Raw genomic sequence first — 13,230 nt, forward strand, 5'->3', positions numbered from 1 at the left:
ACAAGTTTAAAAAAAAAGGGCAAGGCATAAAATACTAATAGCCAACAACTTCTATTCTGAAGCCAAGATTTAAAAGGCCACTCAGTAAAGGATTAAGAAACAATGGATATCGTATAATAACAAAATAGAAGAGACAGGATTATCAAGAATGAATACATTGCAGGATTCTAAGTGACACACTTACTCCCTTGTGATATCAAGTACACAATTTGATCAAGGGGAGCTTCACACTTGCTATCTATTCTGCTACATTTCATAAAAACGTATAGTTTAAATGAATCCTGCTTCTCTCCATTAATCTTCAAAGTTTCAATAGCAATTCAACTCAATTGAGAGTGTCAAAAAAATGACTGTCCAACACATTTCATTCCAGACATTGTGCTGGGAAATCCATTGTGCTTTACTCCTCTTCTGTACTGTACATTAATATATTATTGAACCACACCAATTTGTAACAAAAGCACGAGATATTAAACAGGCAGCCTGCTGAGTTATTCCCAGTCTTCATGGCAGTACTTCAGCGGCACTACTTATCTACTCAAATATCCAAAAAGGACTTAATGATTTATCACGAGGTTTTTATCCATCACTTGAGCATTAACACTTGTTATCGTACGAACTACACTGCAATGTAGGACAACGTAGGGAAACATTGTATTGTATTGTAGCACCAATAACATTAGACTTAGTGGAAAGGGGGTTAGGGTAGTCATATTTATTTTTCAGTAGTACAACAGTTGAAAAAGAAAGAGAAAATATACATTTTAATATATAGACATTTAGAAATATGCATAGACATTTAAAATTATTTAGATACAAGTTACCTGGCTTGGAAACAATTTAAAATACTGGTTGTGATTACTGTTTTGTCACCGATTGGATCTAAAGAATTTCTATTGAGATTTGATCCTAGGTGTCTAACAATATCAATCTGACAGTGATATGTTAGAGTTATGAGGAAAGATTCAAATATCTGACAAAAAAAACCAGATACTACTTTTAACAGCATTTAGATTGGAGCCCGATTATCTGCTCAAGCTTCTGATGTGGCATTTCTATCCTGTTTCATGGGTTCTTCTTTGATTACAAATTGCAAGAGTACAAATGGAAGTTGCTGACAAACTGAATGACTCAAAGTATCGATGTTCAAACAGACACCAACAATTACTGAAAATGAGCTGCAATGGGTCACAAGGATTTCCTTTGGCAGGCGTTTGAACCAGAAAATGGTCTCAGGGCACTGATGAACTGTCAGACCTCCTTGTATAAAAGACACAATGTTCAGCCCTTTTCACAGATCATTGCTGCAATAAACACCCACCTTTCATTTTCTTAAGACTTTAGTTTCTCTGTAGTACCACACTCCAGACTCCGCTCTGCTGACATCATTACTTCTGAACTCAACAACGCATTACATCCTCTTGTACAAACATGGAAACTGAAAAGCAGACCTTTCATTTTGATTCTGCAGTGTTTACATTTCCAATACTTATGTGCCAAAAAAGTTTTAATTTAAGTAGCGAGTTTATCCCATAAGCACTGAGAGCCATCAAGATTGTACCTGAGAAAACTTACCAGTTGGTTGTGTTAACACCAATTGAGGTGTTCTCAACTGCAGTTAAATTAAAAATGCGAGTACTGTAAAATGCAGTGTTCAACATAGTTGATTGCAATCAACACAAGTTCATTCTAGTGACTTGCTGTCTTGTCAATCTAGGAACAAGCCACATACATAGTAGACTTATGTCATGAAGGTAACATCCACCAGAAAGTTTCATCCACCAAAAGATGGAAATATAGGAATTTTCACACACACACACACACACAGTGCCCATTTATTCATTGCTTTCAATTTAGTTACAAACTAGTTCTCCAACACACAGTTTGATGACAGTTTTGCATCCTTAATTATGGTCCAGTCTTTGCCACTGTCTTTAAAGCAGTTAACCCTTGAAAGGGCTAACTTTGACAATAAACAAATCACACAATAAGATCTGGCTATTTCAAAGTTGCCAGTAATTTAAAAACACCAGTGGTGACTTTTACCCATGGTTTGTGCAGTTTACTGCTTGTCCTGAATGTCACATTACTTTTTCTGATATTTACAAAGAGTCAACATTAGACTGCACCATCTTCTTCTTTGACCCCGACTTTACTGGTTTTATCATACCCTAAGACAAGAGAAATTGACATTTTAGATGTTACAAAAAGTGGAATTCTATACTAAAACAATCCCAGCATCTTGCTTTGAGCTGCTGGGAATTAGGAAGCTTGAAAGCAGAAACCTCCCTACTCAGTGCATTGAGGAAAGCATCTAAACAAGCAGGTAGGCTTTCAGAATAAAGTTCTTAGATGGCTTAACTTTGGTCAGAGGGAAAATGTTAGAAGCAGTAGAGCAACTTAGAAAGTCTTTGGATATTCAGCATAGTTTGTTAAAGAGAAATGCAGTTTGGTAGATAAAGGGAAACTTGTATTTGATATGATACCATACTAATGATTACTGTGAAAGATGTAAGCTCTTCTCAGGAAATTAGCACATTGATATGGATAAAATTGGCTGACCAATAGGAAGTCTCATAAATGGAGTGCTCTGGCTGTAAAGGTGGAGTGAGTGCTGCGCTACAGGGATCTGCATTAATATCTCAATCTTTTATAATTTAAATAATATTTAATAATTGTTTTATTATTGTTAAATATACTGAAGAACAATGAAATACTTGTGTTACATACAGACCAGTTCATTACAAAGGTGCACTGAGGTAATACAAGGTAACAGGGTGCAGAATTAAGTGTTACAGCACAGGAAAAGTACAGTGCAGATAGACAGTAAGGTGCAAGGTCACAAAATGGATTTAATTTACACAAAATAATTGGATAATACTTGTTGATGAAACATGGATAAGAAACCAAACCTGAAGAGTGCACGAGAAAATACAAATGGATGTAGACTGGGCAAATGGGCAAAATGCTGGCAACCTATGCATAATGTGTGGGAAAAAAATGAAATCATCTATTTTGGCAAGGAAAAAAATTAAGAGTGTCATCTAAATGGTGAGATTATACAGCACTAAGAAGCATTGAATTTGGGCATCTAATGCACATTAAAAAATGTTAGCATTTAGGTGCTGCAGGTAATTAAGTTACCCATGTTAGCAATACAGGGAGGACTGAATACAGAAATACATGCTTTAGTTATATAGGGCACTGCTGTGTGCAGAACTGGAGAGTACAAATTGTCAGTTTGGATAAGGAAAGCATTGAAGCAGTTGAGAGGTTTACTAGACAAATACCAGAAATGGGCAGGAAAGATGGGATAGGGGTTAGGTTTGCATCTGTTGGAGTTAAAAAAAAAAAATCACAATATACCATTTGAAATAATATCTTGAATGTCTTGAGAAGATGAATATTATTATTCTTAAATAGTACATTTTGGTCTAGACTGTGCCACAAGAATCTCATAATCTATGCCCTCGCCCTCACCTCCCCCCCCACAGTAATCCTATCCTTTTTACAATACGGTGGATTCCAGTCAATTAGGTCAGGGCAGGTACTTATTTGGGACAATTCTTAAAGAACAAAATCTATTCAAGAAAATAGCCCGGATTCACTTCATTTATTTGGACACTGTGCCAGTTAATTGGAACAGAGACAAACAGTTTCTAACTAACGTCAGTTGAGGGAACTTTGTAGCCGTTAGCCACTACACTGTGCTTACAGTGAACAGTTTTTAAAATAGCAACATTTGCATGTTCAAAAAGCAGTGATTTTTGCCACTAATAGTTGGCAAGAAATAAGCAGCAAGACAAATTAGAATTTTTTATGCTCACTGTGTTTTCAAGATGCCAGAAATGCAAAAGAGTGAAAGTGAAATGATTTCACCACTTCAAGTTAGAAACTCTGAAGAATTTGAAGGTATCAACAATCTTATATGTTACAATGAAAAAGATTTGGAGGATGCAATAATCAAAAGAATTGTATGAAAGCAGTCCATTGTCTGCACTAGATGTCTGCGCTAATTCAGTTCATTTACAGTCAGATAAAAAGAGATGGCAGCTTCTTGGTTGTCCATTGTATCAACAATGACAGTGAAACATTGTACGAGAGAAAAGTGTGCAAAAAGCCACCCTCAACCTTGGAAATCCAGGTCCAGCGGCGGTACAAGTAGTCGTCACAAACTGGGGTTTTCCTTGGATGCAGTAGGCAACCATGACTTTTTCTTATCATGCCCTTTGCTCAAGTAGCCTCACCAGGTTTAGCACATCTGTTGAAGTGGTGTACTAGGGTATGCTCGCTGTGGCATGCAAACAACTACTTGAAGCCATAGGTGAGGGCTGTGTCCAGTGAGGACCAAAAGGTGAGTGAGCTGTCCCAGAATGAACACAAGCTCCTTTACTAGTGGCACTACTTCTCCTTGGAAACCCCATACGTGGCAGCGTACACCAGGTGAATTCCTCTGCTGATAACTATTAAGAACTACTACAGTTTTATAGTACTATACTAGCATTGGTAGTATTCTAATTTGACCTGTATTACATTTAAATACATAATTTGATACTCCGTTAAACAGTACTTTGTCTTTTTTTTTATATACCTTTTAACTATTTCCATGTAACTTCAGCTAATTGGGACATCTGCTTAATTAGGCCAAAATGTACTAGTCCCAATTAATTGGGATTTACTGTAATTCAAAAATCAAAATAGCATGTAGGCCCATTTTTACCCACTAGAGGTCCTCAAAGTATCATAAAGCAACTTGCTGGAATTGCAGCATTGAAATTTCACCTGGTCTAAATTTTCTGGATGTTTGGAAGCTAACACTTCAATGAAGTTAAGCAGCAGGATACAGAAGCTTGATTTTTGAAAGCTATTAATGTGGATAGGGTGGTGAAGAAAGCTTTTGGTATGCTGGCCTTTATAAATCAGAGCATTGAATATAGGAGTTGGGATGTAATGTTTAAATTGTACAAGGCATTGGTGAGGCCAAATTTGGAGTATTGTGTACAGTTCTGGTCACCAAATTATAGGAAAGATGTCAACAAAATAGGGAGAGTACAGAGGAGATTTATTGAAATGTTACCTGGGTTTCAGCACCTAAGTTACAGAGAAAGGTTGAATAAGTTAGGTCTTTATTCCTTGGAACGTAGAAGGTTGAGGGGGGACTTGATAGAGGTATTTAAAATTATGAGGGGGATAAATAGAGTTGACGTGGATAGGCTTTTTCCATTGAGAGTAATGGAGATTCAAACAAGAGGACATGAGTTGACAGTTAAGGGGCAAAAGTTTAGGGGTAATACCGGGGGAACTTCTTTACTCAGACAGTGGCAGCTGTGTGAAACGAGCTTCCAGTAGAAGTGGTAGAGGCAGATTCGATTTTGTCATTTAAGAAAAATGAATAGGTATATGGACAGGAGAGGAATGGAGGGTTATGGGCTGAGTGCAGGTCGGTGGGACTAGGTGAGAGTAAGCGTTCGGCACGGACTAGAAGGGCCGAGATGGCCTGTTTCCGTGCTGTAATTGTTATATGGTTATTAAAGGAAAAATAAATGTTTTTGGATGAGAACATAACTGAATCAGAACTAGTGATGCCTGGTAATAAAAGGCTTGGCTACAGTGACAACCGAGTACGGAGTTCAGAGATTTCAAATTCTGTAAAGTAAGAAATAGTCCAAACTGTGTACTTAAGAGAAGGGAAAGCAGTGAGGATGTGTAATCTGACCAGACCATTGCAATACAATAGGCTAATCAAGTTGTGAAGAGTCAAAGTGATGTAGTAATAGGGACTGTCTAGCAAGGGCAATATAAGCCATCTCAGATGCAGTACAAGTATTCCTAAGACTGCCTTTCAAATCATTTCCTCTGGGCTGGATAAGAACTTGGAGGGGAAAGCTCCAGCTGTGATTCATATGGGGAATAATAAAGTAGCTGATGTCATCCTCCTATTTAAAGGAAGGGGAGCAAAACAGGGCTAACATCAGTGGTGGAAAAATGCTGGAATCTAGTGATAATTGGTATATTTTGGAAATAATGAAGGGACTGAGCAGAGAAATATCAACTCCTCAAAAGGAAATTATGCAAATCAAATCAGTTCAATTTGACCTTGTAACAAGGGGGAGAATGCAGTGGAAGTGGTGTATTTGAATTTGCAATAAGCCTTCATTAAAGAACAACATAACAAGCTATTAAACAAAATTGGAGCAGATGGCATTGAGAACAACATGTGTTAAGAGAAGATGTGTAAAGTTAGGAAAAATTGCATGTTTTTAGGTTGGGAGGCGATGACTAGGTGGTCATAAGGAGCTGATGCTCCAGCTCTTTACAATCTACTTTTACAAGGTCACTAAGTATATTATATCCTTGTTTGCTGATGATGGAAAGCTAGAGGAAGCTAGGCGACACTGTGGAATATGAGGTATATAATAGCCCAATTGAGGAGGACATTACAAAAGGAATAGAATGTGGAAAGATACAGTCAGCTACTTCGGTAAAAAAATAATTAGACAAGTTCCCTCACCCCTTCCAATTGTGATAGCTGACATTCTTGGGAACCAAGGTGCCCCCGTACAGGAATAACTCAAAGTAAACATGCATGTATAGAAACAAATGCCATTTTGTCCTTTACTGCATGTAGTTCTGATTAAAATAGTGAAGACACCAGAGAAGAATAATCCCAGAAATGAAAGAATTAATGCATGAGGAGCATTTGATGACTCTGCGTCTGTACCCGCTGGAGTTTAGAAGAATGGTGCGGGAAGGGGAGGGGCGGAAATGTTGAAAGGGCTAGAGTGGGTGTAGAGAGGATGTTTCTTATAGTGGGGCAGTCTAAGATCAGAGGACATGGACATCTCTTTAGAACAGAGATGAGGAGGAATTTTTTGAGCCAGAGAATGGTGAATCTGTGGAATTCATTGTCATGGACAACTGTGGAGGCCAAATCATAGAAACATAAAAAACCTACAGCGCAATACAGGCCCTTCGCCCACAAAGCTGTGCCAAACATGTTCTTACCTGAGAAATTACCTAGGGTTACCCATAGCCCTCTAATTTTCTGAGCTTCATATACCTGTCCAGGAGTTCCTTAAAAGACCCTATCACATCCGCCTCCACCACCGTCGCTGGCAGCCCATTCCCCACACACACACACACCACTCTTTGCGTAAAACTTACCCCTGACATCTCCTCTGTACCTACTTCCAAGCACCTTAAAACTGTGCCCTCTCGTGCTAGCCATTTCAGCCCTTGAAAAAAGCCTCTGACTATCCACATGATCAATGCCTCTCATTGTCTTATACACCTCTATCAGGTCACCTCTCATCCTCCATCACTCCAAGGAAAAAAGGCCAAGTTTCCTCAACCTATTCTCATAAGGCAAGCTCTCCAATCCAGGCAACATCCTTGTAAATCTCCTCTGCACCCTCTCTATGGTTTCCACATCCTTCCTATAGTGAAGAGACCAGAACTGAGCACAATTTACTAACCCATCCCTCCACTTCTTCATCCAGGTCATTTATAAAAATCATTAAGACTAGGGGTCCCAGAACAGATCCCTGACGCACACCACTGGTGACCGACCTCCATGTAGAATATGATCCATCTACAACCACTCTTTGCCTTCTGTGGGCAAGCCAGTTCTGGATCCACAAAGCAATTTCCCCTTGGATCCCATGCCTCCTTACTTTCTCAATTAGTCTTGCATGGGGTACCTTGTCAAATGCCTTGCCAAAATCTATATACACTACATCTACTGCTCTACTATCATCAATGTGTTTAGTCACATCCGCAAAACATTCAATCAGGCTTGTAAGGCACGACCTGCCTTTGACAAATCCATGCTGACAATTCCTAAATCATATTATGCCTCTCAAAATTTTTATAATTCCTGCCTCTCAGGATCTTCTCCATCAACTTACCAACCACTGAAGTAAGACTCACTGGCCTGTAATTTCCTGGGCTATCACTACTCACTTTCTTGAATAAGGGAACAACATCCGCAACCCTCTAATCCTCCGGAACCTCTCCCGTGCTCATTGATGATGCAAGGATCATGGCCAGAGGCTCAGCAATCTCCTCCCTCGCCTCCCATAGTATCCTGGGATACATCTCATCCGGTCCTGGTGACTTATCCAACTTGATGCTTTCCAAAAGCTCCTGTAGATCCTCTTTCTTAATATCTACATGCTCAAGCTTTTCAGTCCTCTGCAAGTCATTCCTACAATTGCCAAGATCCTTTTCCATAGTGAATACTGAAGCAAAGTACTCATCAAGTACCTTTGTATCTCCTCTGGTTCCATATGCACTTTTCCACTGTCACACTTGATTGGTCCTATTCGCTCAAGTCTTATCCTCTTGCTCTTAACCTACTTGTAGAATGCTTTGGGGTTTTCCTTAATCTGTCTGCCATGGTCTTCTCATGGTCTCTTCCGGCTCTCTTAATTTCTTTCTTAAGCTCCTTCCTGCTAGCCTTATAATCTTCTAGCTCTCTATCATTACCTAGCTTTTTAAAACTTTTGTAAGCTCTTTTTTTCTTCTTGACTAGATTTACAACAGATCACTGGGTAATTTAAAGTGGAGGTTGATAGGGTCTGATTAGTAAGGGCATCAAAGGTTTTGGAAAGAAGGCAGGAGAGAGGAGTTGAGAGGGATAACATTTCAGCCATTATGGAATGGCAGAGCAGAAATTGATGAGCTGAATGGCCTAACTTATGGACTTTTTTATGTCATGGGGGCTCGATGAAACTGCTCCTGGAACAGTGATCACAGGTCTGGTTTTATGATGCAAGGATTGTACTCTCCTTATGATTCCAATAAAGGGAGATTCACCAGACAGATTACTGGAAAGAATATTAAGTAGACAGACTTCAAATTTGTGCATCTTTGTCTGTCTTGTTAACCAAATACTAATGAAATGTAAGACTGTAGCTGCCTTGTTCTCTACAGCTTAAAAGAATGAGCCCATCTCTAAATAGAAAAGTACAGTAAATAAGTGAGGTGATATCATTGTGACATACTAAATTCTTATAGGGCTTTAGATTCATTATGATGTTACCCTAGGATCAAAGATTCAAACTGAAGGACTGACCGGCTGTCAGGATGGACATGGAATTTTGTCACTTACGACCTAGTAAAACTTCAGAATACCCTATCCAAGGGTTCTCAAAGTGTTAATTTGCTGAATAATTGCAAGACAATTGATTTTTAGACATTAAAAGAATAAGGGATATGGTATTAGTGCAGGAAAGTGGTCAGAGAACAACACAGCATGGATAGAACCCTTCAGACCAAGAAATCCATCTCTACAAAGTAGCCACCATGCAAATTCTAATTTCCTTCTTTGGCCCATAACTCCAAAACCCATCAAGCCCCATCCCTCCATGTACCCATCCAAATGCTCAGAAAATTAAGTTCTTAAACGCCCTGTTTCTTGAATGCTTATGCTCAGTCTCTTACCACTTTGCCTTGTCCTTTCTTTCTTGTCACCTGCCCTCGTCTTATTGATTTGGAACTCAACTGTTGACGGCGTATTGAACACCTTTGGCTTTCTGCCTCTCCATCAGATTTGTCGTCATCTTGCGAGTCACTCTCTGCATATTGGTGTTTTAGTGCAGTGTCTCGAGATCTTTTGGCTGCAGAGAAAAAGCATTATTATTTTAAATTTAAACACTGACAGAAGTCCTTTAGTCCTCTCATGTACCAGTAGTCATTACTGGGGTACATGAGCTGACTGCTTTTCAGCATCTCACTGGCCATTCTGTGAGGAGTAGTGCAACTTGGCAAACTTCTAGGCTACTCAATACAAACATGAACTTTCATGTGGCAGCTAATGTACAAGACATCAGCTTTATGCAACTCGGCATATCTACCCCGTTAACTAATAATATTAAAGTCTAAGACTGCAGTTGCCTTGTTCAACAAATTGACAGAAGATTGTATCAAACTTTCCAAATACATACAGTGTAGCATGTGTAACTCTTTCATAATTTTGCAATAAAAATGCAGATTTTTCAATATTCAAGATTGCTTAGTGTCATTTCATGTACATAGGTGTAAAGAGAACAAAATAATTGTTACTTCAGATCTGATGCAGCATAAAAACAATAATAATAAAAACTACCCATAATAAATATCAATACATAAGATTAACAGTACAGGCCCTTTGGCCCACAATATTGTGCTGACCCTTTTAACCTACTCCATCATCAATGCATCCCTTCGCTCCCACAGAGCCCTCTTATTTTACTTTCATCCATGTGCTTATCTAAGAGTTGCCTAAATTTCCCTAACATATTGAGTAGAGAGCATGCCCTGGAGTAGTGAGGGACCTTAGTGATGGATGCCACCGTCTTCAGATATCACTTATGAAAATGTTAGAATGGGAATGGGATATAAAATTGAAATGAGTGGCTCCCTGTGACAGACAAAGCAAAGTTTCAAAGTGCATTTACTATCAAAGAATGCATAAGTTATACAACCTTGAGATTTGTTTACTTACAGGCAGTCGCAAAGCAAGGAACTTGAAAGAACTCAAATATATAAAAAAAAGACCGACCCCAATTCCACAGAGAGAGAAAAAAAACCCACAAAGTCATATAAACAATAGAAGCGAGCATCAACAGCATTCTGAACCAAACTGAGACCTAAGATCTAAATTCCTGGAGTAGGTCTAAAGTCTCGGTATTCATTTGAAAGGTACTTGACGAAGCAATCCCCGATCCACATCAGATGCAACCAATGCAGCAGTGCCTACACCAGGAGTACTAAACACAGTCAATGAGCCCAACAAACTCATAGGTGAAGTGTCGCCTCACCTGGAATGGATGCCTATGACCCTGAATGTTGGTGAGACACGTGGTGTAGGGCAGGGGGGATGTGCCTAGTGGTAGGAGCCCAATGAATATGGCAGAAGTTATAGAGAATGATGTGCTGATATGGAGGCACATGAGGTGGTAAAGAAAAAGGGGAAATCTGCCATGGCAGTGGGAGGACAAAATCCCCTCCTCAGCCATCCACCTTTCCATATCATGCCCCTCCCCCACTCAACTCACTCCGTCCCAGCCACCAACCTGTACTCCTTATCGCATTGTCTTCTGCCTCCTCCCTTCCAGCCCTGATGAAGTGCCCCTGCCCAAAGTATAGACTGTTCTCTTCCTCCACATATGCCACCAGACCAAATAAAGTTTCCCCTAGCACCACACATGTGCCCAGTAGGACAGGGTAGCAGGACACGGAACAAAGAGATTGCCAGGTGAGGAGAAGAGAAGGGACAAGAGGGCAACCAGACTGGGGAACATAAAACAAGAGGGAGAGTTGAGATATTACCACAAGTTGTAGAAATCAATGCCCATGGCATCAGGCTGGAGGCTACCCAAATAGACTACGAGGTGCCGTTCCTCCAACCACAGTCAGGCCCCACCGTGGCAGCAAAGGAGGCCATGGACAGACACACCGGAATGGGAATGGAAAATTGAACTGAAATGGGTAATCACCAGCAGATCCCATCTCCCTCCACTTTTGGGGGAAAACGCTTTGTCAAAAACTTTGCTCTGTCCACCGCAACCACGATCCCCCATGGTGCCGACCCATCTCCTCCGAACCTATCCCCAACCCCAAACAAGATCATAAGACGCAAATGAAGCACTAAGCCACACAGCCCATCAAACCTGCAACTATGGCCACTCCAACCTCCCTCCCTCTGCACAAACCTTGATGCCCCCACCAATCAAGAACCCATCAAACTCTACTCAAAACACACCCAATGGATTTAGCTTCCACAGTCATCCACGGCAACAGACCCCAAAGATCCACCAGCCCCTGGCCAAAGAAAGGATCCAGAGATAGATCAAACCTAAAAATGGTTGAAGTCTGTACATTCATCGTCACCATGACTCATAATAGTCTTTACTGTCACAAATTCAGCCTTTCTTACTTTTATTGCCCAGAAGGCAGTATGACTACATAGAATACACAAGGACATTGAGGTGTCCTTGATCATCCTTATTCTAGCTCTAATCCCTGCCGTATCTTCATACCTTCCCCTCTTGAGGTGATTCTGTCCTCAACAAGGGCCTTACCTTTGCCCTCATTTGCCTGTACTTGAGCGAGTTCCTCACCTACCATGATGCTGAGCTCTTCTTCTATTGCCTCTGTCTTCAAGCCCACAAATTTGGCAAGGATTCCCCATTCCACACCAGTAACCCTTTTCCTGTCTCCAACCCTCCTCATCTCCCTCGACACCCCAATCTGGTTTACCCTCTTCTCTGGATCTTTTCATCTCTAATTGCCAATGAAACATCAACCAACTCGACTTCAGCAACTCCAGTTTGAACCTTAACCCCTCTGCACTGCCCTCCACTGTGCACTAATCCCAACTTCACCATCAAAGCTGCATACAAAGGGGCTGCTGTTATAATCTGCGAAGGCCTTAAGTTCTCCATTTCTTTCTTGATAACAAACACAACCACATTCCTTCCATCACCACCCTCCTCCTTCTGACAGAACTGGTCCTTACCCTCAACAATTTCTTCTTCGGCTTTTCCCACTTTCTCCAAACTTAAGATGTAGCCATGGGCCCCAGCTAGGTCCCAGGAAGGCCCCTAAGCTCTCTGCTTCTTTCTGGACACCAGACCCAACCAGTTCCCCTCTACCACCACTCTCCTCCATCTGGCAGAACTGGCTCTCACTCTCAATTTCTCTTTTGGCTCTTCTCATTTCCTTCAAACCAAAGGTGTTGCCATGGGCATTCACATGGGTTCCAGCTATGCTGGACTTTTGTTGATTACATGGAACAGCCCATGTTCCAAGCTTACAGTGGTATCACTCCCCAACTTTTCCTACGCTACATTAATGACTGCATTGGTGCTGCTTCTTCCACCCAGGCTGAGCTCGTCAGCTTCGTCAACTTTGCCTCCAACTTCCACTCTGCCTTCAAATTTCCCTCTTCTCGATCTCTGTTCTCTAATGACATTTTTTATAAACCCACTGATTCACACAGCTAACTGGACTATACCTCTTCCCACACTGTCACTTGTAAAAACCACACCATCCCCTTCTCTCAATTCCTCCATCTCTGCCGCACCTGCTTTCAGGATGAGGCCCTTCATTCCAGAACTAATGAGATGTCTTCTTTCTTCAAAGAAAGGTGCTTTCCTCCCTCCACCATCAATGCTGCTCTTACTTACCCCACCTCTGCCATATTGCACGTTCGCTCTCACCCCATCTACTTGCTACCTCACTAGG

General features: G+C 40.7%; 1 protein-coding gene across 4 annotated transcripts in view; it reads right to left on the minus strand.

Annotated features, from left to right (window-relative positions):
* Positions 1 to 700: 700 nt before the first annotated feature.
* Positions 701 to 13,230, minus strand: part of LOC140734810 (receptor expression-enhancing protein 1-like) — a 61,431-nt gene continuing 48,901 nt past the window's right edge. For all 4 annotated transcript variants that reach the window (XM_073059368.1, XM_073059387.1, XM_073059396.1 and 1 more), the window contains 2 exons: positions 9,445 to 9,620; positions 701 to 2,171 (listed from right to left, as the gene is read on the minus strand). In XM_073059368.1, coding sequence (XP_072915469.1) covers positions 2,103 to 2,171; positions 9,445 to 9,620 — 245 coding nt within the window. In that variant the 3' untranslated portion in view covers positions 701 to 2,102. The remainder of the gene's footprint in view (positions 2,172 to 9,444; positions 9,621 to 13,230) is intronic.

Source organism: Hemitrygon akajei, chromosome 1 (genome assembly GCF_048418815.1).
Source record: "Hemitrygon akajei chromosome 1, sHemAka1.3, whole genome shotgun sequence".
In the NCBI taxonomy this organism is placed as follows: domain Eukaryota; kingdom Metazoa; phylum Chordata; class Chondrichthyes; order Myliobatiformes; family Dasyatidae; genus Hemitrygon; species Hemitrygon akajei.